This window comes from Melanotaenia boesemani, chromosome 24 (assembly GCF_017639745.1).
Source record: "Melanotaenia boesemani isolate fMelBoe1 chromosome 24, fMelBoe1.pri, whole genome shotgun sequence".
NCBI classification, from domain to species: Eukaryota; Metazoa; Chordata; class Actinopteri; order Atheriniformes; family Melanotaeniidae; genus Melanotaenia; species Melanotaenia boesemani.
The window spans coordinates 9,185,866-9,211,582 of record NC_055705.1 but is presented as its reverse complement, the minus strand read 5'-3'; the positions used below and the strand labels follow the sequence as shown (position 1 = coordinate 9,211,582).

Sequence of the window (25,717 nt, the reverse complement as noted above, 5' to 3'; positions counted from 1 at the left end):
CTTCATTCAATTTATTTATTTATTTTTACTTGTCCTGCAGCATTGTAGCAAACAGAATGATGGTCTGGCTGCTGTGTTGAGCTGAACAAGGCTCCTCTTGATAATTAAATAAAAAAAATAGATTATTTATTAAATATATTGTTTTATATTATTTATTTGGAATTGTGGAATTTATGTTATCTTGCTGGACCTGACCGGAGGGGACAGAACAAAAAAGGACAGTAATGGAGAGAAGTATAAAGGAAAGTGGAAAAAAGGAAGAGGAAATAAGGATTAAGTAGATAGAAGCAACAACCCTTCAATCCAACCTAACACCAGACAACCAGCTGCTACACCTGTACAGAAACACAATAGAATAGAATAGAAATACTTTATTAATCCCTTCGGAGAGCCCTCAGGGAAATTTGGGAAATAGAGAATGTCCTACAGCGTTTACAGACAAACTAAGCTGACAATCACCAGTACTTCCCAAAAAATAACCAAGACAGCAACAAGATGTATCACAACAACAACCAAAATACCACAGATGCACACATAAAAAATACACCCTAAACAAAAGTTGCTTGTGTATAAACCCGGTGGACAACTCAATGACTGTGTCAGCAAGAAGAGGATGAGGAATGAGGAGGGATCAGAGATGAGTGTGATCGTGCAAATATGACCACGTCTTTACAGAGGCTAGAAGCAGACTAGGGCGGCCCAGAGACCCGGGCGATCAGTGGCAATCTCAGCACACGAACCCAAAGCTACCCCACCACAAAGACGACCCCGGACCCACCCCAAGGGCGGCAGAGGAAGGCCTCAGCCAGAGCCCCCTGCACAGACCCAGGCGGACCAAGATCGGCAGCCACTGACACCACCAGGCATCGGCCATCCAGGGCAGCCAGAGAGAAGGGACCCGAGCCCCAAGAGCCCAGAGACATAGACTGAAGGAACTTGTCCTCCAACTCCTGCAACACAAGCCTCTATTGGTATACAATCAAATGGAAGTGAAGGGACCACATTACACAACAAAACTGTTCATTTTGATGAGATATTTTTCTTTTAGGTATCTTCTTTGTGTTGTGGTTTTAAAAGGACAACAGGGACACTGACAATTCATGACATCTCACCCATAATGGCACCAAAACCCTGTTTTTAAAGTGGCACACGTCATGTTTTGTCCAAAGTCGATAACTCATCTACAAGAAAATAAATAAAATAAACTAATGTTAACATTAAGATAATCTACATTACCCCATGAAAATCCTTAGCTAGTCATGCTTGGTAAAATAAGATAGTAGATTTTACTTACCTTGATTCTATGAGGATTCAGATGTTCTCACACTTAAGCCAGCTTCCAAATTCCTACACAGGTGATCACATGAGTGAATAGCTCTCTGCTGTATCCTGACATCAACAAGACTAGCACATGCCTGCTAATCTACTTGAAATTTAATGCATGAAAAACATTTTAGCAATTCCTGATACTTCAGTTCTTTCTGTGTTGACCAGAAAACCTCTGGCTCCAGAAAAGCTGCTGCTGGGGTAGCGCCAACTCTTTGCTGGGGTAGAGCAAAAAACCACTTATGAATGAAAATTATGTGACTGCCATGTTTTAAAAATGCAATAATGCATATGCTTCTTAATTTAAGATGCATAAAAAATGAGCTGTATCATGGATGTGAATTTCTATAATCTAAATGAACGTGTGTGCTTTAATGTTGCTAGTGTGTAAATTAGCCCAGAACACTGATACAAACGCATGCACTCACAGAGCTTTGCTTTTGGACTTGTTGCTGAGAACAGTCTGGATATTCCGTTTTTTTACTCCATTTCTTCCAAGAAAAAACTCTAAACCCTGATTGGTCTGACCAAAATCCATATGTCCACTGTGTGATGATCCAACCCGGATGCCTCCGAGTCCAGGGAGGTTGACACCACCACTGAAAAGGTTAACATAAAGTGGTATTTATAAGTATAACTGAGGGGGGGGAAGAGGTGGACTGAAATGAGTGGCGAAGGTGAAGGACGCTCTTCCTGCTCCAGCAGCAGCAGCTGAGTTCCAAAGTCAGGGAAACGGGGAAATTATGAATAAGTATCTGTAGTTAAAAGCATGAATAATGGCTTAGCTTGAAGTGCCCTTCTGCTTTTCCTGCTGTAACGTCTCAAACAGCTTTAAAAGAAAAGTCTATAAAGACATCTGAGAGTGACAAAAGAGCTATAATTATAATCCTAAAGTGTATATATCTACTAGCATGTGGATAAACTCATTCTTTGTGGATAACTATAGAATCCATGTGTGAGGCCATTTGATTAATGCCTCCCATTAATTATCCCCGGCATGGCTTGAAATTCTGCTCTTTCTCTTTTCAGGTCTATTTTTAACTTACAGTATCTGAAGGTTTAAACAAAGCAGCATAAAACAAGCTTTTCCTCCTCAGCTGTACACCCAGGATGCACAGAATCAGTTGAAGCAGATGTGTGGAGTTTTACAAAGAAAGTTATTTTCTCTATCAACACATGCATTATTTATAACCTCGCAGATCAACACAGCCACTGACAGCCTTATCCACACAGAAAAAGTGCACAGTAGTTTTACTTTGAATTCTAGGTGTTGTAAAAGTGCATTTTTAAGCAGTTTTTTTAAGGATTTCATATAGAAGATTTCATTCAGTAGCTCCTGCTACCGGACACATAATGCTTCAGTAAAACTTAGATGAAGGAAAGTCATAGATTAGAGTTCATAGAAGCTAAATATACAGCATGTGTATCACCAAAATATAAGAAAATGTGTATTTTTATATAAATATACAAAACTTTTGCATAAAAAGCTTCTCTGAATTTGTAAACATGAGAACCAAGTAGAAACTGGGTTCCTCTCTTCCCTTTAACTATACATTAAGGTCATTAGCAGTCTGCTGATCCAGGAGTGAGTACCGATCCTGCTCCGGAGCTGCTTTGTCTGACGGCCCTGGAGCGGATGGTCGGTTGGAGAGGCTGGGTGTGGATACAGGGATCTGGCCTAACTGTGCCCGAGATGTAGTGGGAAGAACTGGGCTGCGCCGTCTTCCGTCAAGACCCAGATGTGTGCTGATCTGAGATGAGCGAAGGCTCCTCATTTGGCCTTGCGCACGAGACTCGTACAGCTCTGCCGAGGTCTTCTTATACCTGCAGGGAACAGGTAGTTACTATAAACAGGCTTTGGATACACAATTCACAATGGTCTGTGGAGTTTTATTAACAGTAAAGTTCTTCCATCATCCACTTTGCATTGGAAAGGTTTTAATTCCATTTTAATTTAGACCAAAGTTTCAAATCTTCTTCTTGATGTCCAATTATTTTATGTATCCATGAACTTCAGTGAGACACTGTGACCTTACTCAGGTCCCAAAACTAAAGCAGATAAACAGTAACAAAAACTAAACAAAAACATGATAAAAACAATAAAAGACGAACCATATTATCAGGATTTCATTGGAATCATCCAATTAGTGCTTTAAAATCAAATATCTGACTCTTGTTTTAGGATTTTCAAGATGAAGTTCACTTTTGCTCAGAAATGTTGTATAAAACTATACATGTCTTCATTTCATTCATATGTAAGTTACACGTATGAAACTCAGACTGATGGGTCAAAACAGACGAATTACGATCTCATTCCTTCAAGTGTATGTGCTTGTATAAATGAATAAAATAAAGTACATACTGAGTGAATAGGACTTATTTCAGTTTTCTTTTTGCTCTTAGGAAAGTTCTCTTGAATGTGTCGACAGCATAAACAGGCAGTTGTGAGAGGAATTAATAACTAAAGAGCAGGTACGAAGAGCAGCATGACTAACGCTTCATATTTCATTATACACACCAACAAAACAGAAAACATTGTTAAAAAATACCAGGATGTGTAACAAGAACAAAAAACAGAAACCACCATAATATTTTTTGTTTGTTTTTTTTTTAATATATATATATAAGAATCCAGATTAATTGTTTAGCATGATAAGAGTTTATAGTGTCATGAATGTGTGCAAATCACCATGGTAACGAAAGCCTAGTTCACACCATAATTCAGCTTTGATTTTTTTGCCGAAGTGTGTCTGATATTTTAAAATCTGAACCAGACCACTTTCTTACGTGATCCTAAATCAGATGCACATCCGATCCGCGTCGATGCGACCTCATTCCATCCGACTTTCTCACTTTCACGGCTTTGCTTGCACAACAACTCCGAAACTTATTCAGACGCTAGAGTGAAGCTTGCATATTTACTTCTAGCATGCGGCGTGAAGTTGTGCGCGTTACTTCAGGACCGCATACCGTTCATACTTGAGTGTGATGACGGTCGCATTAAATTGATAATGTAAACAATTGCGCAACAAAATCAGATTTTTGTAAAAAATCTACAGTGTGAACGTTAAACACTTTGACCAGCTTAAGTTCAGAGTTTTAGCAGAAATGGTCATAAAAACCTCCATCCTAAACACACCTACACATTGATCAGTTATTGGCATTGTTGGCAACACAGATTAGAAAAATAGTTTCCGTATTGTTAATATTTAATAACAGCCACATTGAGTGAATAACTCCATCTATGAACAGAGATGATGTAAATAATTTTAGTGGACTCACATCTTGAGCAGCAGAGAGGACAGAACCACTGACACAGAGGAGGCAGCCATCGCAGCCGAACCCATCCAGGGCTGCAGCACCAGGCCAGCGGGCATGAACACGCCTGCAACCAGGACAGGAGAGCCAGAGAGAAAAGGGTGAAGGCTGACAGCTCACATTCATCACACTTGTAGCTTTGAGTTCGTTTCTCTGCTTCAGGAGGCAGAAAACGTAGCGTTGCAGAGTAGTAATGTTTGTCCTCACCTGCTGCCACTGGAATACCCAGGAGGTTGTAAATGAGAGCAAAGACAAAGTTGATTCTTATGCGACGCACCGTTTTCTTCGACAGTTCGATGCTGGCCACCACGTCCAGGAGGTCGTTCTGCAGAGTGAGGAATCCCCTGACTCATTTGAACACATTACTGCATCCATACAAATACTTTTCTGTATGAAAGCTCAAGTTTGTCTCTAGTAAATCTAAAAATTCTTTGAGATTATGAGATAAAAAGGTCAAAGTTATGAGAGAAGAAACTATATGTATGACTTAAAAATCATGATTATTAAATAGTGATGATAATAATAAAACAAATCAGAATCATAAGATGCTAATTATGAGTTACAAATTTAGATTTATGAACTAAAAAGTCATTTTTTAGGTTACATTACTTAATTATAAAATGGTATTCACTGTCATAATTATGACATTAAAGATGAAATTTTAAAAAAAAGTTATAATCATGAAGACAAAAAAAATTACTCTGCAGGTCAAAGGTCTAAATATGACATCCACTGGATAATAAACAGGCACTGGCTCAAAAAAAGCTGAACACTGGTGTGGGATGTACTAATGAGATGAGTTAGAGCAGTGATGCTCAACTGGTGGGGCCTGATCCAAAAGTGGGCCGTGGACCCGTTTTCAGTGGGTTGCAGGCCTTTGCTGGGCAAATTGTTGAGCTAAAACACCCCCAGGGTCTGCGATGTCAGTGTTACACCGCAGATTAAAGTGAGAACAACTTTATTTTCTTGAAAGGACGATGTTTTTCAGTGTTTACTGAGAAGATAATCAGAAGAAAACGCAACTTTGTGGTTAAAATCTGCTGTGTTGGTTGTCTTTGATTCAGTGAGTATTATCAGCTAATCTTATTTTTTTACATTTAAAAATAAATTAAGAACAAGCTTTTATTTATTTCTCAGCTGCACTTTGTATGTCATCCCTTTTGCAGGAAAACACCAGCTGAGACTGATAAAAATGCTGTGACAGAAATATTTTGTTATGGCAACCTTATGCTTAAAGTTTAATTAGGGTCAGGATAGTTTTACTAGTACTGTGTTTGTTATATCTTCAATGAGTAAGTACTCTGCTAAAGTTATACGTTTATTACTTCTTAGTTAATGCAGTTTTTATTCCATATTTGTGTGTCTAAGCACTGTTAATGCTGTACAATCTGAGGCTTAAACATTTAAATAAATTTGAGAATTTGAACTTTTCTTTTATTTGGGTCATGGTTCGTCATTAAGGGGTGATCGTGGGTCTCAAAGCCAGACCAGCTGAGAACCACTGAGTTAGAGCACGGGTATTAAACTCTGCAGAGGGTTAATTGAGTTAATTTCTTTTATTTTTTCATAGATGCTCTATTGGGCTTCCATATTTCAGCACTCACTCGGATCAGGACAATGTCAGCTGCTTCGATGGCCACGTCAGTTCCTGTGCCGATTCCAATCCCGACGTCAGCAGAGGCGAGGGCAGGCGAATCATTGACGCCATCTCCCACCATGGCCACTTTCAGGCCTCGCTCCTGCAGCTCCTGAACTTTTGCCACTTTGTGTGATGGCAGCACCTCTGCAAACACCTTTCTGATCCCCACCTGCAGCCAAACAAGCCCTGTGAGTTCATGTAATGACGTCTCCAGGTGTTGTCTCATTAATAATTACCTGTGCTGCTATGGCTTTGGCTGTGCGCCTGTTGTCTCCTGTTATCATGACCACCTCGATGCCCATGCTGTTCAGTGTGTGCACGGCTAATGCTGACTCGGCTTTCACTGTGTCTGCGATGGCGAACATGGCACACAAAACACCTACAGAAAACACACAAAACATAAAATGGGGCCTGAATGTATGGAGGTAAATCAGTGCCAAAATATTTGTTCATTGTGAACTTTGAAAAAAGAAATACAAAGAATTTTATTTAAAACAAAATGAAGTGTAGTAAATGTTTATATAACTTTTATTTTATTTTATTTTTAATTAATTAAGTTTGTCCTCACCATCTACTGCCACCAGTATGGCTGTCTGCCCTTTTGTTTCGTGGCTCGACATGGCCGCATCAACATCTGCTTTGATGTGGTGGCCATTTCTCCTCATCCACTCCCTGTTCCCGATCAGGACTGAGTAAGATGCTCCCTCAGCTAGAAGAGGAGATGACATTCAGTTATTTGGGAGACATATACCCTTTGAGTTCACAGAAGTCAAAATTATCTGTTAAACTTGTGCTTTTACAAATTATTTAAATTTCCTTCTGAAATGTAACAAAACTTAATCAAGCCACAGAGCTTCCAGTTAGAAATATATGCCAGATGACATGTGGAAAATTTGTAAAATTAAATAAAAAATAAAATTTGTTTTATGCAAATTTGAGTTACAGCACTAGTAGATTAAAATTAATTAAATTAATTAATTAAACTAATCTCTTTCTTGCCATTTTAATGAGCTACTAAACTATGCAGATTATCCATTAAATCTTAATAATCCTTGCACAAAACCATTTAAAACCCCATTATGCAATATTTAGACATTACACTCTATTAATAGAAAGGATTTTTTTTTATCTCATCATTATTTTGCACATTAAATTATAGATTTTCTACCACTGAAGTCACAAAGACAAACGTTTTCTTAAACATTTTTAAGATAATTATAAAAATAGTCACCTTAAAGAGTAAATTTATCCATCTATTGTGCTAATAAAGGCCCTTTTAAAAGTTATTTTGGATAAATGTATAAACACATTCATCAGTTATTGCATACTTAAAAAATGTGTCATTGCAGCAGTTTCTGACAGAAAAAATTTTTGGGAAAAAACATTATTTAAATACATACATATATATAGTTTATTGTATGTATGTGGTATCAGGGGGAGTACTTAAAAAATAATGGAAAATAAAGCCAACGTCTTCATACAGACTTTGTCAGTATTGTTTGATATGAAGCGATTTATAATGTACAAACCTAAACTGTCTAATTAAAGTTACAGGCTTCTGCAGCTCTAACAGACAACAGATGGCAGTGAAACGACACACATCCCTTCAAAACGTGACCTCACAAACAGTATGAAGATCAACCCTGATTAGCACCATGTTCTAACCTCCTGTGTCTTTCAGGCTGATATAAAAGGGTGTGTAAAAAGCTTTATATGATGTAGCTGTATGTGTACTTTTCACAGAAGAGGTCCACATATCATAAACTTTTAAGAAAATTATTGTTTGTCCTTCAGAGACAACAGGTACCTAAAGAAATGGAGTCCCCCTCAGAGAGCAGGCTGCTTTCATCAGTGGTGGCGCCAGAAAGCAGGAAGCTGTCGTCAGTCTGCTGCTGCAGGAGATGTTCCACGTTCGACACCTTGCAGCTGATCCCACAGCCGGGCACTGCCTGGAAGTCCTTACAGTATCCCAGGACATCAGAGCCCAGCTCCTGTCGGATGCAGGCTCATTTTTATTAGGATGCAAAACAGCCAAAGCTTTTCAGAGTGTGCATAAAGAAGCCTCTTACATATTTGCAGTGTTTGGCCACTGCTATGCCCAGCGGGTGCTCGCTGCTGGCCTCTGCTGTGCCCACCACTGCAAGGATCTTTCTCAGGGGCATGCGGGCTATTTCCCACAACACCAGCACACGGGTCACCTGCGGCACACCGTTTGTAATCGTACCGGTTTTATCAAACATCACCACACCGATCTGAGGAAGCATGGAAACAAGTAGAAGTACTTGTTATTATGTTATTGACCACACAGGTATCTCAAATCATCAGACATCTATGAGACTCCAGCTTAGAGAAAGCTCCAAAGGTTTTTAAAATTAACACTCTCTCAAGCCACAAGAGGTCAGTATTTGATCAATGTGAGAAGAAGATTATTTCTGCCTGTAGATTGACAGGATGAAAGGTAGAGAGCAGCAAATAAGAAGATTAATGGGTATCAGTTGCACCTTGAGGTTGGCATGCTGCACGTCCGCATAGCAGAACACAACACAGGATTCTTGTTTCCTAACTGTAAAGGCTGCAGAGACACTGCATGAACGTGGCCAGGAGTCATTTTTTCTTCTCTTCATATTTTCCACTCTTTTGACAAAAGTTGGCACTTTGGTCACAAATGGCTTCACTGCTCTTCATAGTTTCAGCATCAGTATTAATCTTTACCAACAATGTGCTTCACAAATAAACTCCTATCAGGCTGTCAAGTTAATAATGGACAAATTAGTTCTATTGGGACGAAAACTGCAAGGAAAACCAGTACGGTAGCATAAATCTTGAGCCAGCATTTCTTTATAGTTTGCCCCCAAACAGCCAGAATAATTTAGTCATCTTTTAAACTGATCTTTGGCAACAGTTCTTCAGCTTTCTGATGGTCTTTAAAGTCTTTATTTTGTTTGTTTGTTTTGTTTACATTGGCTGTTTCACTCATTTTCAGAGGATTTTTTTAAGCTACATAACATTGATCAATGAATTACTCAAGTACTAAAAAAGAGTCCTAACTCAAGCCTGTCACAAAGACACATCATTTTTCCCCCTTTTATAGCTGCATCTATGAAAAATCCCAAAGATAACCCAGTCTGACAGACAGAAAACTGTCTGGCCTAAAAATGATCTACAGCAGGTGAAACAGATCTTAAAGTGATGTCCTGAAGAAACAGGAACAAATCCAGCAGACCTGACACAGGCCCTGAGAGATAAATGGACCTTCACTAGATCCATCCACTGTTGGCCAAAGATTCATCAGAAATGGTCTCCATGGAAGGACAACAGAGTGAAGAGGCTGAGGTATTTAAAGTGATGCAGGAACTGGACTGAAAATCAGTGGAAACAGGTCTGAAGAAAGGATGAATCCTCCCCATAGCTCAGACCTCAACATTACTGAACCGGTGTGAAATCATCTTGACAGAAAACAGAATAAAACACAGCCAACATTCAAAGAAGAGCTTTGGAAAGAAATCTGGAGATCTATTTCTAAAGAAAAAAAACTTGAGTTGAGCTGAGTTAAAGAATAAAGCTGTACAAACCCTGTTTTTGCCTTATAAATGGTATTTCCTGTTTTCTTTCTGATATATTAAGACATGAGGGGTGTGAAGTGCATTGCCTTGTGGGCCATCTCCAGCGGCTCGCCTCCCTTAATGAGAATCCCGTTCTGAGCTCCAACCCCTGTTCCCACCATGACAGCCGTCGGGGTCGCCAGCCCCAGAGAGCAGGGGCAGGCGATGGACAGAACAGTGATGGACGCCTGGAAGGCGAAGCGGATGATAACTTCGGCCTTGGAGATGTTCTGGTTGTAACCCTGCATGAAGGGGGAGTAGTGTGTCAGAGTTTTGTGTGAGCCGTTTCAGTTTGCACACCAAGACGACGTTAACGAAACCCACCGGAAAGTTTTCTTTCACAATGTCAAAGTTGACGAAGCCAATGGCCATCCAGGCTACCAATGTCAGCAGAGAAACAAGGACGATGAAGGGAACAAAGTAGCCACTGAGTCTGTCTGCAAACTGCTGGATGGGGGCCTGATTAAAAACAGAGGAGGAAGACAGAATATCATCATCACCTGCTTTGGAATCTGGGTGAAATTATTAAGATTTTTATAGGATTGTTTAGAAAATATTGCCTATTACCTTTGAGGTTTGGGCTTCCTCCACCAGTTTAACAATCTGAGACAAAGTTGTTTCAGCACCGACGTGAGTGGCCTCCACCAGAAGACCACCATGAGCATTAATGGAGCCCGCGATCACCAGACTGCCCACCCTCTTACTAACAGGCATCGGCTCGCCTGACAGAATAAGAGATGAACCAAGAGGTAAAAATTAAAGACTAATGAAGGCCTGTAACTCTGAGCCCGATTCAGCTTTCTAACCTGTAATCAAGGACTCATCTGCCATGGAGATGCCCTCAATCACTTTCCCGTCGACGGGGAACTTTCCTCCAGGGCTGACCTTCACGATGTCCCCTCGCTGAACCAGCTCCACCACCACCTGCTCCTCACTAAGGCAAGCAAACATGTTGAATGCTGGGCGTTATGTAGCACAGTTAATGCTCTGCAGAGGTTGTGTGTCACCTGATGACGGAGTGATCAGGTCCCAAAGTGACCACAGTGGCATCTGTAGCTTGTAATGACATTAATTTGGCCAAAGCTTCTGAAGTTTTGCTCTAAAGATGGAAGAAGAAAAAAAACACAGGTTCAGAGAAGGGGGAGGGGGGGGGGGGGCATTCCTTAAAAGCAACAGAAAAGGAAATTTTTCTGAATTGAAAACATTCTTTCAAAGTCCTCAACCATGCACTCAGCTGGAGGAATAAAAACATAAAGAGCTGTCATCTAGTATTTTATACGTGTTGAAGAAAACCCTTTAACCGCAGAGCTACAACTCAGCTATGTAGTAAGAAATGACTGCTGGCCGTGTGTCTGCAGAACCAGAAGCTGCAGTCTGAGGACCGCAGAAGAAATCTCAGAAGCCACATTTTCAACGTCACTTCCGGAACTTTTCATGTGTCAGTCATACTTAGGGTTGGCATCCTCTCACCGAACATACTGGGAATTCTTTATCACCATTTGGACTACAAGTTCTGAAACTGCAGTCCTGAAGTTTTCGCCTCAAGTACCACAGATACCTCTTACTCATCAGGGTGGAGGCCCTTGCTCAAAATCGCAAAAACTTTTTTAGTAGATTTTTATTAGTTTTTGTTTATTATTATTATTATTATTATTATTATTATTATTATTATTATTATTATTATTATTATTACTGTAAGGTTTGTATCTGGAATCATGTGTAGATCATGTGTACAATTGCACATATCAGTTTATTTGTTTTTATGGGGTTTTTTCTTCTTCTTCCTTCTGTACTCCATTTCACCGTATCTGTCCATGTGCTATGTTGTCATGTTTTTCTTGTTTGTGTTTGTTGCATGAAACAAAAGTAAATATTTAAATTTTAAATTTTTTTGTCTTTTTACATCATCTATAATTATCTCATCAATTTAGAAGAAAGGATACGGCTTTTAAAGAAAACAATTACCTCATTCATTTAAAAAAAAGTTAAATATTTTTATAATTATTTAAAATCTAAAGATTTGATACATTTTAAATGATATTGTAAATTTTTTTTTTTTAATTATTTAATGAGTTCTGAAAAATAACAGAAAACAGAAAAACCTTGCAGATTTTTCATGTAAAATTAACTTAATGAAGTAAAATGGAGCAGTTTCCCTCTGTAATACTGACTGGTTCGACTTCATTGATAAAAATTTTAAATACGTAAAATGCAGAAGTTTGATATCAAATTGACATTTTAATAAAAATAAAAAACTCAGCAAAATTAAAATAAACATGTAAATAGAGTGGCCACACAATGGAGAAACACGTGAACTTCAGATTCAAATAGAAAACATCTAAATATACGATGAAACTTGTGACTTATCCTCTGATTTTAATGCTGCACTTTTCATGTTTCACATGAGCCATTAAAGTTTAAAAACATGTCTCAAAAGAAAACTCGTCATTAGTAGTTAAACTGATCAACACCTCTAGATACATTATAAGTGTGAAGTCCAAAGCTGTTTTCTTGTGCACTGACTCTTATGTTGGCTCTTGTTTCATGTATGTTATATTTATCCTGCTACATGTTACTAAGCTTGGGACTTTATGTTGGCAGGGGGTGTTTCAAAAGTGTTTTACTAATATGTCGTGATGTTTTAAACTTTTGCTTCTCTCTCATCTAATAGAGTTTCTCCAAAAGGCCGATTTTTGTCATTGTATAAGAATGTGTTCTTATTGTTAACAAGCAATAGATCAGGTGCAGATAATAAAGCGGCTGGTGAGTGTATACTTATAGCAAACTGACTTTGGAGATCTTTGACATCCTCACTCTTTTTATTCTTGTGCTGCATTGATGATCTCTGGATAAATGTGTTACAGCATCATCTGATTTGAAGTGATTCATTAACTATAATAACTACTGACCTACAACATCTCAGGCTGCTAAAATCCTTCTCATGAGTCATCAAAACATTGATCTTAAACCTTGGAGGCTGAGAGCTTGGAGTTTGTTTTTTCCTCTTTTACTTACTTTGGCGATGTGCTCCAGCCATCGTCCCAGAGCGATGAACACAAAGAGCATTGGTGGAGTGTCGAAAAAGGTAACAGGGCTCTGGCTGGCATGCTCTACCATGGCAACGATCAGGACCACGCAAGAGTAGATGTAGGCGATGGAGGTGGCCAACACAATCAGAACATCCATGTTGGCTGTTCGGTGTTTTAAAGAGCGATACGCTTGGATGTAAAAGTACCGACCTCCGAAGATCTGAGGATAAAAGGGAAAGAGGTCAAACCCAAAAGGTTTTAATGCCACGCACGCTGTTTCCCCACCTCACCTGCACAGGTGTACAGAGCAGGAAAAAGGCCAGGTTGAGGAGGGATAGACCCGGCAGTATGTTCTGCTCCTCAGGCATGGAGCCTCCGTGTTCCTTGTGCTGGCTGTCCATCACCATCATGTAGATCATGAGGCCCATGACGGGCAGGCCAAACACAAGACTGAGCAGAAAGGAATTCTTCCATCTGGAGGGGAAACAGATATGGAACTGGTCATTTTCAGAAAACCAATGTACAACCCCAAAGACTTCATGGATAAGACACTATCTACCTAAGCCAGGTATCATCTGGAGGGAGTGACAAACAAGAAAATTGTGCAGTGATGAAAATTTTTTGACACTGTTCTTTGCTGAAGAAGCGATATCTGAGAAGTTTTACTAGAATATCTTTCAACAATTATATTTATCTAGTAAAAGGATGAGAAACGTGATCATCTTGCACTGAAAGTGACTTTTCAGATGCAATTTTCAACCCACTGACTTTATTTGTAAAGGTTCAGGAAGCTTCTACAACTCCACTCTGCTCAAATTCCCCCCAGGTGAGACTTGAACATACGATCCCTGGCTTAGGCTTATCCACTGGGCCACCAGGACTTCAGAACCAGCTGGAACAAGACACTGCAAGCACTACTGGGTGTCTGGCTTATAATGAAATACTGTGTGTCCAAATAAAGAAAAGGAAAGCTTTTAGTTTAAACCTGTGTCCCCTACAAGTTAGTTTTTCTTTTAAAATGATCATTTCAAGCAGATACTTGCTGTTGGATTTCTTCTGTGTGATCCAGGTTGTTTTTGAACCCCTCCTTCACCAGACTGGCATCGAACCCAAGGCTCTGTAGGAATAAAACGAGTTGTAAATATGTAAACAACCGTAGACATAAGGACTTTAAACCTCAAATACCTGAATGATCCTGATTATATCTCGCGCTCCGAGAACCTCAGGGTCAAACTGGATCTGTGCTTTTTCGGTTTCCAAGGCAACTGAAGCTCCAAGGATCCCTTTGGTAGTGGTGAGTTTAGACTCAATGTTGTGCACGCATGATGCGCATGTCATGCCTGTTATCTGCAGGTCAAGCACGGCGGACCGTGAGGTTGCTTTAGGACATAAATGTGACTCCTACATCGTATAATGGTGCACATTCTTACGGTGAGATCCAGTTTCCCATGAGTCACTGCGTTATCCTCTATCAGCTTGGCACCGAAACCTAAGTCCTCTATGAACTGAGTCACAGCTGCAGCATCCAGGAGGTCTGGATCATACTTCACCTCTGCCTTTCCAGCCATGAGCGACACCAACACAGAGACAATTCCTGCAGGTAAAAGTAAATAACACTCAAACAAACACAACTCAGTCAGTAACTCTCAGTTCTGAGACATACCCTTCTTTTTGAGCAGGTGTTTCTCGATGTTGGCTACACAGGAGGCGCAGGTCATTCCCATCACACAAATGAAGCATTTCTGTACTTTCTCAGGGGGGTTTAGATCACAGCTTATAGAGTTTCCCTGCGATCCAGATCCATTGCTGACTCCCGCCCTGCTGGATGTCTGTAGGTCAGGATGATCAGACAGTCCAGAGCCAACTGGTCCAGACTTGTTATGGCTCTTGATGCTATTTACAGGCTCTGAAAGGACAATGAAAAATGTCAGAATGACAATGTGCATCCAAACATAACCATAAAGCTGAAGCAACATATCCATAGCAGTGACTAGTAAAACAATATCGTACAGCATTAATAAGATGCTGAGCAAAAATCAACAATGACAACGAAATTTAAAAAGTAAAAGACACAAAGAAGGATCTACTCATAATCTTCCCAAGTTAATTCCACATTTTGGCAAGCTGGTTTTCTCATTAAAGCCCTGGCCAGCATAAGATCTCTCTAAGTGGCATTGGATTGCATACTTGTCTGGTTTCCATAGCAACTAATAAAGAGTGTGGTGGGGCAAGTGAAGGCTTCATGTGAGCTCTAAATGTCTTTGAATTTTATTTCTGACTTAGTTCTGCACAAAAACGACAGTGTCCTGGGCACATTTTAACAAGCCAGATTTCTTAGGTGTGGATGACAACAAAATATGCTGTTTGAGGGCATCTAACAATGGGTGCCTCTCAGTGCTGAGCTGGGAGCTGAAAAACCAGTTCTGTGACACTTGAGCATAAATAGTCAACTCTTTAAATCTTCTGGATTGCATCCTGCAGGTTTGCTGTTTTTATCAGCAGTCATGTCAGTTTTTATGGTCAAACTGAGTTTCGGCCAGGAAAGGCTGAGTGCCAAAGTGTGGGTGTGGCTCGTTATTTCCACGTCCCGCCATTAAAACAGAGACATGACGAATGTATTTGGCTTGTTATGCCACGTATGAGTTAATTGCGTTAAAAATATTAACGCAATTAATTACAAAAATTAGTTGCCACCGTTATCGTGTTATTTTTCACAGCCCTAGTTTTTACATATGAATGTTTTTTGCCTGTAATTTTGTAATAATTCCATAAACGTAAACATTTTAAATGCTGGGACACATACTGCTACCACAGATTATGTGGATTCCCATAGAAATGAATGAACTGCCCATTTACCTTTATACAAACACAAACATCTTTGGAAATCAGATGTAAACAGCACAAATGACCTTAAACAGAACTGAATTGGATTTAATTAAATTTGTTTGCCTTTACTGTAGAGAACACTGATATTACTTTCCACTTAACTGAAATTTAAAATAATAAATAAAATGGCCAACATTTGTAAAAACTTCAATTGAAGTCACTAGACCCAATATAAGGAAGTCATCTTTGGTGTGATGGGCATGTTTTCAGTGTTTGACATAAAAAAAGAAAAGAAGAGTAGTTCACCCTTTTCTACATATAATCCTCTTACCTTTAAGTGATGCATCAAAGCCCATGTCCGCGATGGCTGCCCTAAGCTGCTCCGGCTCCGTCACACTGGGGTCAAAGCTTATTGTTCCCTTTTCCTCTTTCAAGGACACTGTAATGGACTTCACTCCTCTCATTTGAGAAATCCTGCCTTCTATCGATTGCACACATGAGATGCAAGTCATCCCTACAATCCAAACAGTTGCAGTCTGCAGGGTCATGTTCAACGTTTCGTTCTGCCAGTAGCTTAAGTCTCCACTGGATGGATCCTCAGGTAATAAGGTGGCATCAAACCCCATGTCCTCAATCTTGTTTCTCAGCTCCTGTTGTGTAACGAGGAGAGGCTGAAACACAATAACAGCAACACTGTCTTGAAGAGACACTTGAATATGCGAAACCCCCATTAGCTCTCCGATCAGTCCCTCAATGGACTGCACACAGGAGTGGCAGTGCATGCCTTGCACTTTGATCTGCACTACTGTTTCCACGCTGCATCCTAGAGCCTGGAGCTGCAGGGCGATCTCTTTGGTTGTTGTAGCTGAGCTATCATAGTCCACCTGGACCAAACTTTCAGGTACAGACCAAATGACAGCAAGAACTCCCTTCAGGCTGCTGAGTGTGCTTTCCATGGCTTGGCGCTCAGAGGTGAGTCCCAGGAGTTTAAAACTGGCTCTGCAGGGAGGTTTGGATAAATGGGAGAGCTCACTCTGGCTTCCATACTCGTAGGCCACGTTGTCAAAACCTTGTTTCTCAGACACATGTCCTTGCCCCTGTAAACAAAGGCAGTGTAGAGAATTTACAGAGAACTGATTCAACAATGCAAAAGACTTTCTCATAATTATGCATCAGTACATCCATCTCAAAACATCTATCTATCTATCTATCTATCTATTCATTCAGAAGATGCTGTCACCCAAATGGTTTTAAACACAGAACACTAGAGATTTCCAAGAGAAAGTCTAGAAAATTTGGCCCAGTAGTATTTGGGTACTAGGTTAACAAAAACCTTACAAAATCTTGGCCAAACATCTTTAGCAAATGCTGCAGACATTTGCATTCTGACACACACACACATTTGTTAATACAAATAGTAGCCAATCACATGGCAGCATCTTAATTAATTTTGACACGTAGACATGGTGAAGATGACTTGCTGAAGTTCAAACTGAGGAAGAAAGAAGATTTAAGTGACTTGTTGGTCTGAGTATTTAATGGGATTTTTACACACAACCATCTCTAGGGTTTACAGAGAATGGTCTGAAGAAGAGAAAATATCCAGTGAGTCTATCTAGCAGCATTTCATCTCATAATTGTGAGATTTCAATCCATTTCTTTTAAAAAGATCTTTCATTGCAATCATGATGTCTCGCTTTTATTCATTTATCTTGTAAATATTGGAAAATTAAATATTTTTCTGTTAAAAGATGCAGATTGTGGAACTGAAATTAAATTGTACTATATACATTACATACAGTAGTACATTAGATAGTTGGTTGCTATGTGGCAATAAGTCAGAGTAGCTGTTTTATTGTTTTTTAGTTTTCTACTTTTGCTTTTGGTAAAACTTCTGTTTTGTAGTTCTTTTGTAAATTTTTCTTGTATTTTCGTGTTGGATGTACCCGGTTTCACAGCTGTATGAGCGAACAGAGGAGTGGGAGGTGGAAACTTGGGGGCTGTTTCCTACTTTTTTTCAGATGTGAGTTCAGCCCCTAGAACGTGACCATAAAGGAGCCTATGTTATCCGGTCATTGAACTGCTTTCAGTTGGTTTTCGAGCGGACTACATGCCATTTCATACATAGTCATTATTGCTGTTTACATTCCCCCAAGAGAGCTGACATCTCACATAATGTAGACCTTGGTGCGGCTCCTTGTTGGTCACATGAAACTGCAGGTTGCTGAGGATCTAGACCCCCTTCAGCTTACCTACCAGGAACACTTAGCAGTTGAGGACACTGTTCTTTACATACTGCACCAAGCAGGCATCTACTTGGGTGTGCCTGGTTCTTATGTGAGGATTATGTTCTTCAACTTCTTCAACACCATGAGACCTTCCATACTGACAGACAAACTTATGAGTATGGGGGTGGGGGTGGGGGTGGGGGTGGGGGTGGGCCCTCCCTGACATTCTGGATTATGGAGTATCTGTTATCCAGACCTCAGTACATCAGGGTAGGGACATGTGTTTCTGGGGTGCTGAAATGTAGTTTCAGCTCCCTTTCTTTTCACTCTCTACACATAAGACTTTAGATACAACTCAGGGTTCCGCCACATACAGACGCCTTCAGATGGTACAGCTTTTTTCTCCTGGTGTCTTCTCCTAAACACCTTTAACACTAAGGAGCTGGTGGTGGATTTCAGGAGATCTAAAACACCTACAGTAGACAGCCACTCTGCATTGATGGAGAGAAACTAGAGACTGTGCAGAAGTACAAATACCCGGGGGTGGTTCAGGTTAAACAGGCCAATTTTTTGAGGGTAGGGAGCTGGGACCTATTAGAACAATGGTTGAGTGGATGAAGAGAAACCTGCAGGGCATTTTGTACAATAAACACCCCCTCCATAACACCCCAATAAGCCAGAGAAGCAGCTGCAGTGAGCTGCACGACAGAGAGGTTCAGGAGATCCTTTGGCCCTGCAGCCATTAGACTTCCAACATGTTCTTCATAGCCTATAATGGGAAACTATTACTTCTAAATTATCTCTTAAATCTTTATTGATATAATTCATTACTTCATCTCAATTTCTTATTCTACTGTTGACATGTAATTTATACAATGTCAATGCTTTTCCTGTATTTCTGAATAACATTATTACTAGTTGAAAAAATAAAGTCTGCACACACCTCAAACATATTTTCTATTTCCTGTTCCATCTGTTTAGTTTTGTCCTTGAATTCTGAGCTCCACTGAGGAAAACATCAACAAACCTATTCATTTTAACTTCCTCAGTCTCCCAAGCTTCTCCCAATCCCCCAGTAACACACAAAATTTATAGCTGCAGGAATTGGATAAGATTTAACAAAAAAAAATTGGATTTCTTGTCCAAGCAGACTCTGAGGTGTTGTTTTTAATATTTCTGGTACTGTAGGAGGACTGGAAACCTGTGTAAATGCAAAATTTAAAGACAATTAAAACTCAAAATTGTGTCAAATACATCAGTCATGTGTCAGTCATATATTATCATGTCAGATTGTGTTGAATAAAAAAATGCCTTCTTCCTTTTGTCACAGCCTTTTCTGAAATTTCCTGTCTATCAAAGCCAACGTAGGACTTTGAATATTGAAGATGGGGACATCTGCTGCATTAAGGCTTTGAGACATATTTAGTGGCAAGTTATATTGAAATTAAGTGCATCCACAAAGCTAAAATTTGGGTTGAGTTTAATCCCCCTGTGAAATCAAAAGAACGGGAACATTTTAATCCATGCTGACTGAACTAGTTTCTTCTTTTGACAAAGGTGGATCGGATCCAGCATACATGGTTAAGATACAGCTAGATATTATCAACTCCTTATTAGGCTCAGACAAGCAAATTTGGTGCCTAAAAACCTCATGACTAGCCCTTTACATAAGCCTCCCAGCGTGACTCTGCTTAAAAGCACCTCCATAAACTTCAAGGAGAAATTAATCCACATGAGGTGCTGCACTCCACGCATAGAAGTGACATGAAGATGTTAGACTAAACTGCTTTTGCTTGCAGTTAAATCATAAATCTGAGAGATCCTTGTTTTAATGCATACCCACTGAGCTAAGCACTAAAATAACCCCAGATGTGATTTGAATCTACAACTGTATACAGTACTCTGTCAATCCATGCGATGCTACAAGGTATAAGAAGGTGAAAACTGATTTCAGAGCAGAAATAACATCACAAGGGAAAGAAAGATGTGTTAACATGGTGTTTTTTTCCATAATTCAAATATCTTTCATGTTACTACAAATTTTCATCTGGTCAACTGAGGATAAAAAGCTCAATCTTAAAGTCTCCAGCCACTTTATAAGGCAGTCCTTTCTAGTACCAGGTCAGACCCTTTTTGCTTCAGAACTGTCTTAATTCTTAGTGTCGTAGACTCAACAAGATGTTGGAAACATTCCTCAGAGGTTTTGCTCCATAGTGACATGACAGCATCACACAGTTGCTGTAGGTTTTTTCGGCTGCATCCATGATGAAAATCTCCTGTTCCACCACATCCCAAAGCTGCTCTACTGGATGGAGATCTGGTGACTGTAGAGGTCGTTGGAGTCCAGTGAACTCATTGTCATGTTCCAGATAGCACCTGGAGATGATCTGAGCTTTGTGACATGGTGCATTATCCTGCTGGAAGTAGCATCAGGAGATGCTAAACTGGTCATAAAGGGATGGACATGGTCAGCAACAATACTCAGGTAGGTTGTTCTGGTTAAACCAGGCCACGTTGGTACTAAGGGGCCCAAAGCGGGCCAAGAAAATATCCCCCACCATTACACCAGCAGCAGCCTGAAGTGTTGGCAGGATGGATTCATGTTTTCATGATGTTTCCACCAAATTCTGACCCTACCGTCTGAGTGTTGCCGAAACAGAAACTCATCAGACCAGACAACATTTTTCCATCTTCCATTGTCCAGTTTTGGTGACTTTGTGTGAATTTTAGCCTCAAATCAGACCCTTAAAATCAGTCACTTAAATCCCCTTTCTTCCTCATTCTGATGCTCAGTTTGAGCTTCAACAAGTCATCTTCACCATGTCTAAATGACTAAATGTGTTGACTTGCTGCCAGGTGATTTGCTAATTAGCTATTTGTGTTAACAAGCAATTGAAGAGGTCGACCTAATAAAGTGGCCAGTGACTGGAAGTCATAAAATATGAAAAATATCACTAGGATGGCAGCAATAACTGCGAGCTGCAGCACTGTAAACATAGCAGGAAAGCAAACACTGAATTGTTTGCTGTTCAAAGTGCATGATCACCCATAAATCACAGATTCACAAAGCAAATATTTCCTAGAAACATTGAATGTTCGACCCTCTAAAGATTTCCCACGGTGCAGGGTGATTGGATTCATATTCAACAACAAACCTGAGTGTATTTTATAGCTTTGTTTAATTCATTCTTTTAAATTTGTGACTACAGCAGAGTCACTTTATGAGTCATTATGAAGCTAATGAAGAGATTTTTGAGAGTACAGAATGATTAGTAGGCTGGTACTGTGTGGAATTGAAATGGGGAAAAAGACTGTTTATTCAAGACCATGATCAAAACCAATTAATGGGTAAATATAATAAGCCATTATAACCAGATTTTTTTTAATAATACAAATTAAACTTACAATTTTATCAACTGGAATTTGATTTAGAAACTTTTAGCAACAGGTTTAGGGCTACAGCAGCGTTCCAGACCACCATCTTACTTATCAAACTATACATTTTGACCATTAACATAATAATGTGACATTTAAATGAGGGCAGTAACAGAAACTGTCACCGTTTTTCTTATTTTTACAAACTCTATGCAAAATATTGATCAAGAAACAGACTAATCAAACGTATGCATTTAAATAAATAATCTTTTGGAGTTCACAAAATCTGTTGATAAGTATGTAAAAAACATCAGCTCATTGACTAACGATTTATTCAGGAATAGCTGCCTACCTGCATTGTGATCACCTGGCATTACCTTGATGTTGACTCCTGCACATAATAGTTCTTTGTGTCAGGAATTCCTATAGGAGCTGGTCACTATTGCGACCAAATTGACCCCATGCTCCAGTCACATCTTTTCATCCCGAACCATCCCACTTCATCCTCTTCCACCAATCCCCCAGTGAGCTCTGACACAGTCGTCACAGCACCAGTGCCAACCTCCCCACCCTCCATGACAGAACCAAACTCGTCATCTGTCGCCACGGCCTGATAACAGCGCTGCGTCTGATTGATTTGTAGTGGGTCCAGGCTGCACCTATGTGGGTACTCATGGCTCTCTCCAGGATAAACCGGGCCCGAAATGCAAGTAGTTTCCTTTATCCCTGTTTTAATAGGCAACATAAAAAGACTCACAAAAGTTCGGAAAAGCAAGATTCACCCAATACATCCTATAAATTTATCAAATCTTGTGTTCATTCCCCTTCAGCTTCAGCCTGCCCATAACAAAAACTGGACAGATAATGTTTCTGTCACACTAAAGCTAGCTTTACTAATGTCAGATCTTTGGCTGGAAAAACATTTTTAATTAATGATTTTAATACAAAACACATTTTTTTAACAGAAACCTAGTTATTGGGTTGCTCTTATTAAAGCGACCCCTCCAAACTTCAGCTTTGTGACTGAAGCTAGATCACATAATAAATGTGGAGGAGGGGCTATTTTGTTTGATGACTCCCTCCAATGCAAACAGATATCTTATAAAAACTCATTTGAATATATGGCTCTCCAGATGACGTTGTTCGTTCACATTTATTGACCACCTAAATACTGTTTTTGATGATTTTACTGAACTGCTGTCAATAATCTGTGTTGACTTTGGGTGTGTAGTCATTGTTGGTGATTGTAACATTCATGCTGATAGCTCGGAGGACAGAGGGACCAAAGAATTGTGTTGCATTCTTGATAACTTTGGTCTAACTCAGCATGTAAGAGAAAAATAACGCACAATAGAGGACACTGTTGCTCTGTCTGATTGTTTCTGTGTTTTCTTGCAGGGTGCTGCTACTATCAAAAACGCCAAAACAGAGATTATCAACAAAAGATATATTAGTGAAACTACCACTGAAATGTTTATACAAGCTTTCTCTCCATCACCCCCTCCCCTGGCTTTCAGTTGATGAGCTTGTGCGTCATTTCAATGGTAAAATTACAAGCATTATTGATGGCATTGCTCCCACCTAGGTGTAAGTGATCGCTACCAAAAAGAGAGCTCCATTTAAAAATCCTACGCTTGTAAGGGCCGAAAAACAAGAAAGTCGAAAAGCTGAACGAAGGTGGCGGAAAACAAAGTTGCAGGTTCACTATGAGATCTATAAAGAGACACTGAGGGTTTATAATCTGGAGCTGAGAAATGCAAGACCATCTTTCTTTTCTGACATCACTGCAAAGAACGGCAAAAAATGCTCAAGTGCCTTGTTCGTTACTGTTGACAGGCTAACTAATCCTCCTGTGTCAGTAACCCAGAACTTCTGTCCAACGGGGACTGTAATGAGTTTGCTTCCTCCTTTACTGACAAAATTCAGAAAATCAGGCAATCAGTCAGTGCTTCCATACCAGGGGCAGGATATATGTCCCTGTGTCCACTTAGAGACATGAACACCATGACACATTTTTGTCCAATCAGTTAAAAACTTGGATGAGATCATTGACCATCTGAAAACCACCACTTGCAGTTTTAATGCCCTGCCAACCGGGTTTTTTAAAAATGTTTCAGGATGGATGGCCTTAGATACCTTACAGATTGTAAACACGTCTCTGCTTTCAGGTGTCTTCCCTCAGACCCTAAAAACAGCCGTCATCAAACCACCACTGAAAAAGAATAACTTAGACTCGTCATTCATAAGCAGCTACAGGCCGATATCAAACCTCCCGTTTCTTAGTAAGATAATAGAAAAGCTGTCTTTCAATAGCTACACAACTTCCTGACATTAAATAACTGTTTTGATGTCTACCAGTTGGTTTTTTGGCTACACCACAGCACTAAGACTGCTCTAGTTAAGGTCTTTAATGACATCCGCCTGAGCACAGTTAGCGGAAACATTTCAGTCCTGGTACTGCTAGATTTCAGTGTTGCATTTGACACGGTCGACCATAATGTCTTACTACACCAGCTGAAAAACTGGGTTGGACTTTTTGGCACTGCAATCAATTGGTTTGAGTCCTATTTAAAAGACAGGGACTAGTTTGTGTCTATAGGTAACTATAAATCTGAGTGAACCAAAATAATCTGTGGAGTTCCCCAAGACTCCATCCAGGGGCCACTGCTGTTCAACATCTACATGCTGCCACTCGCTCAAATTATAAAAAACAAAAAAACATGTTACCACCACATGTTACAACCATTACGCTGATGACACACCATTCTACATAACCATCTACAGTCCAATCCAAACTCTGATCAACTACATCTATCAAATTAAAGATTGGATCTGCAAGAACGTCCTTCAGTTAAATGAAGACAAAACTGAAATAATAGTTTTTGGAGTCAAGGATGAAAGATTAAAAGTCATTACTCAGCTCCAAACATCTAACACTGATAACCAAAGCCAGAAATCTGGGAAGTGTCCTGGACTCAGACCTGAATTTTAGCAGTTATATTAAGACAGTTGTGAACATAACATTTAAGAACATATAAAGGATTAAAGGACTGATGACTCAGCAGGATTTAGAAAAACATTTCCATGCATTTAGCTTTAGTAGACCGGACTACTGTAATGCTGTCCTCAAAGGTCTTCTGCTGTTAGTTTACAAAGCACTCAATGGTTTAGGACCAAAATACATTCAGGATCTTCTGGTTCATCATGAAGCAAACAGATTCCTCAGGTCATCATGGTCATGGTCTATTTTCTGTTTTCCCAGAGTCAGAACTAAACATGGAGAGGCAGCGTTCAGCTTTTATGCTCCTCACATGCTGAACAAACTCCCAGAAAACTGCAGGTCTGCTGAAACTCTCACCAATTTTAAATTAGGGTTAAAAACTTTTTTTATTTGGCTCCTTTTATCCGAACAACTGTTAAATTATCCACACTGAAACTTTATTTTGTGCATTTTATCTATTTTATTTTAGGTCTTTTAATCTATTTTTTCCTGTTTAATTTAATTTATTTTATTTCTTTTAAAGTTTGTTTTTAATGCACTTGCTTCTTGCACTCTGTAATACTTATAATGTTTATGTAAAGCACTTTGAATTTGTCTTGTACATGAAATGTGCTATACAAATAAATTTACTGTGCCTTGCCTAGGATGAAAAACAAACAATGATTGGACAGCTGTTCCATCAATCAAATAATTTTACTGACATACTCTGCCTGTTAACAAAAGAGTCACCCAGGCCCCAGGCCTCTGGGCTCCTGGGGTTGCTGCTGAGGGCCCAGGTCTCTGGGTTGCCCTGGTCTGCCTCTGAACTCCGTAGAGGCGTGGTCGCATTTACACGATCTCACTCACCACTCTTCATCACTGATCACTCCTTATCCTCATGCTCTGCATGCGGACACAGTCACTGAGTGGGTTTATATACTAAGAGATAATCCTTTTTTTTTATTTTTCCTGTTAGTTAGTATCTGGTCGCTGTTATGCTACTTTCATGATATGTCTTTTTGATTTGGTTATTATTTAAAAACTCTTAATGACTAGCAGCTCTGTTTTTTTTTTTTGTGTGTGTGTGTGTGTGTGTGTGTGTGTGTGTGTGTGTGTGTGTGTGTGTGTGTGTGTGTGTGTGTGTGTGTGTGTGTGTGTTTCTGTTTTTGTAAAAGTTGTAGGAAATTTTCTGGTGTGTTCATGTACAGGTGTAACAGTTTGTTGTCTGGTGATGGTGTGGATTGAAGGGTCGTTTCCTTCTGTTAGAAACTTTTGACATTTAAAGTTCCTTTGATGTTTCTAACAACTGGCCCACCACCCACATAACAATGTAGAAAGACAGGATGTGGTGAGTGCTGATATACAAGATAAAGGTGCATTATGTTATGTCAGTC

General features: G+C 39.7%; 1 protein-coding gene across 2 annotated transcripts in view; it reads right to left on the bottom strand.

The window, feature by feature from the left end:
• Window positions 1-2,464: 2,464 nt before the first annotated feature.
• Window positions 2,465-25,717, bottom strand: part of atp7b (ATPase copper transporting beta) — a 34,935-nt gene continuing 11,682 nt past the window's right edge. Inside the window, exons 1-21 of one of the 2 annotated variants that reach the window (XM_041978531.1) lie at window positions 21,696-21,751; window positions 16,072-16,837; window positions 14,578-14,820; window positions 14,345-14,508; window positions 14,100-14,261; window positions 13,958-14,031; window positions 13,205-13,388; window positions 12,901-13,134; window positions 10,893-10,984; window positions 10,692-10,819; window positions 10,453-10,607; window positions 10,210-10,344; window positions 9,933-10,127; window positions 8,353-8,535; window positions 8,091-8,274; window positions 6,852-6,992; window positions 6,520-6,662; window positions 6,249-6,452; window positions 4,852-4,969; window positions 4,609-4,711; window positions 2,465-3,150 (exon numbers count right to left, since the gene is read on the bottom strand). In XM_041978531.1, coding sequence (XP_041834465.1) covers window positions 2,874-3,150; window positions 4,609-4,711; window positions 4,852-4,969; window positions 6,249-6,452; window positions 6,520-6,662; window positions 6,852-6,992; window positions 8,091-8,274; window positions 8,353-8,535; window positions 9,933-10,127; window positions 10,210-10,344; window positions 10,453-10,607; window positions 10,692-10,819; window positions 10,893-10,984; window positions 12,901-13,134; window positions 13,205-13,388; window positions 13,958-14,031; window positions 14,100-14,261; window positions 14,345-14,508; window positions 14,578-14,820; window positions 16,072-16,837; window positions 21,696-21,701 — 3,891 coding nt within the window. In that variant the 5' untranslated portion in view covers window positions 21,702-21,751 and the 3' untranslated portion in view covers window positions 2,465-2,873. Of the gene's footprint in view, window positions 3,151-4,608; window positions 4,712-4,851; window positions 4,970-6,248; window positions 6,453-6,519; window positions 6,663-6,851; window positions 6,993-8,090; window positions 8,275-8,352; window positions 8,536-9,932; window positions 10,128-10,209; window positions 10,345-10,452; window positions 10,608-10,691; window positions 10,820-10,892; window positions 10,985-12,900; window positions 13,135-13,204; window positions 13,389-13,957; window positions 14,032-14,099; window positions 14,262-14,344; window positions 14,509-14,577; window positions 14,821-16,071; window positions 16,838-21,695; window positions 21,752-25,717 lie in introns of those variants that run through there. The other variant, XM_041978530.1, reaches the window with a different exon arrangement.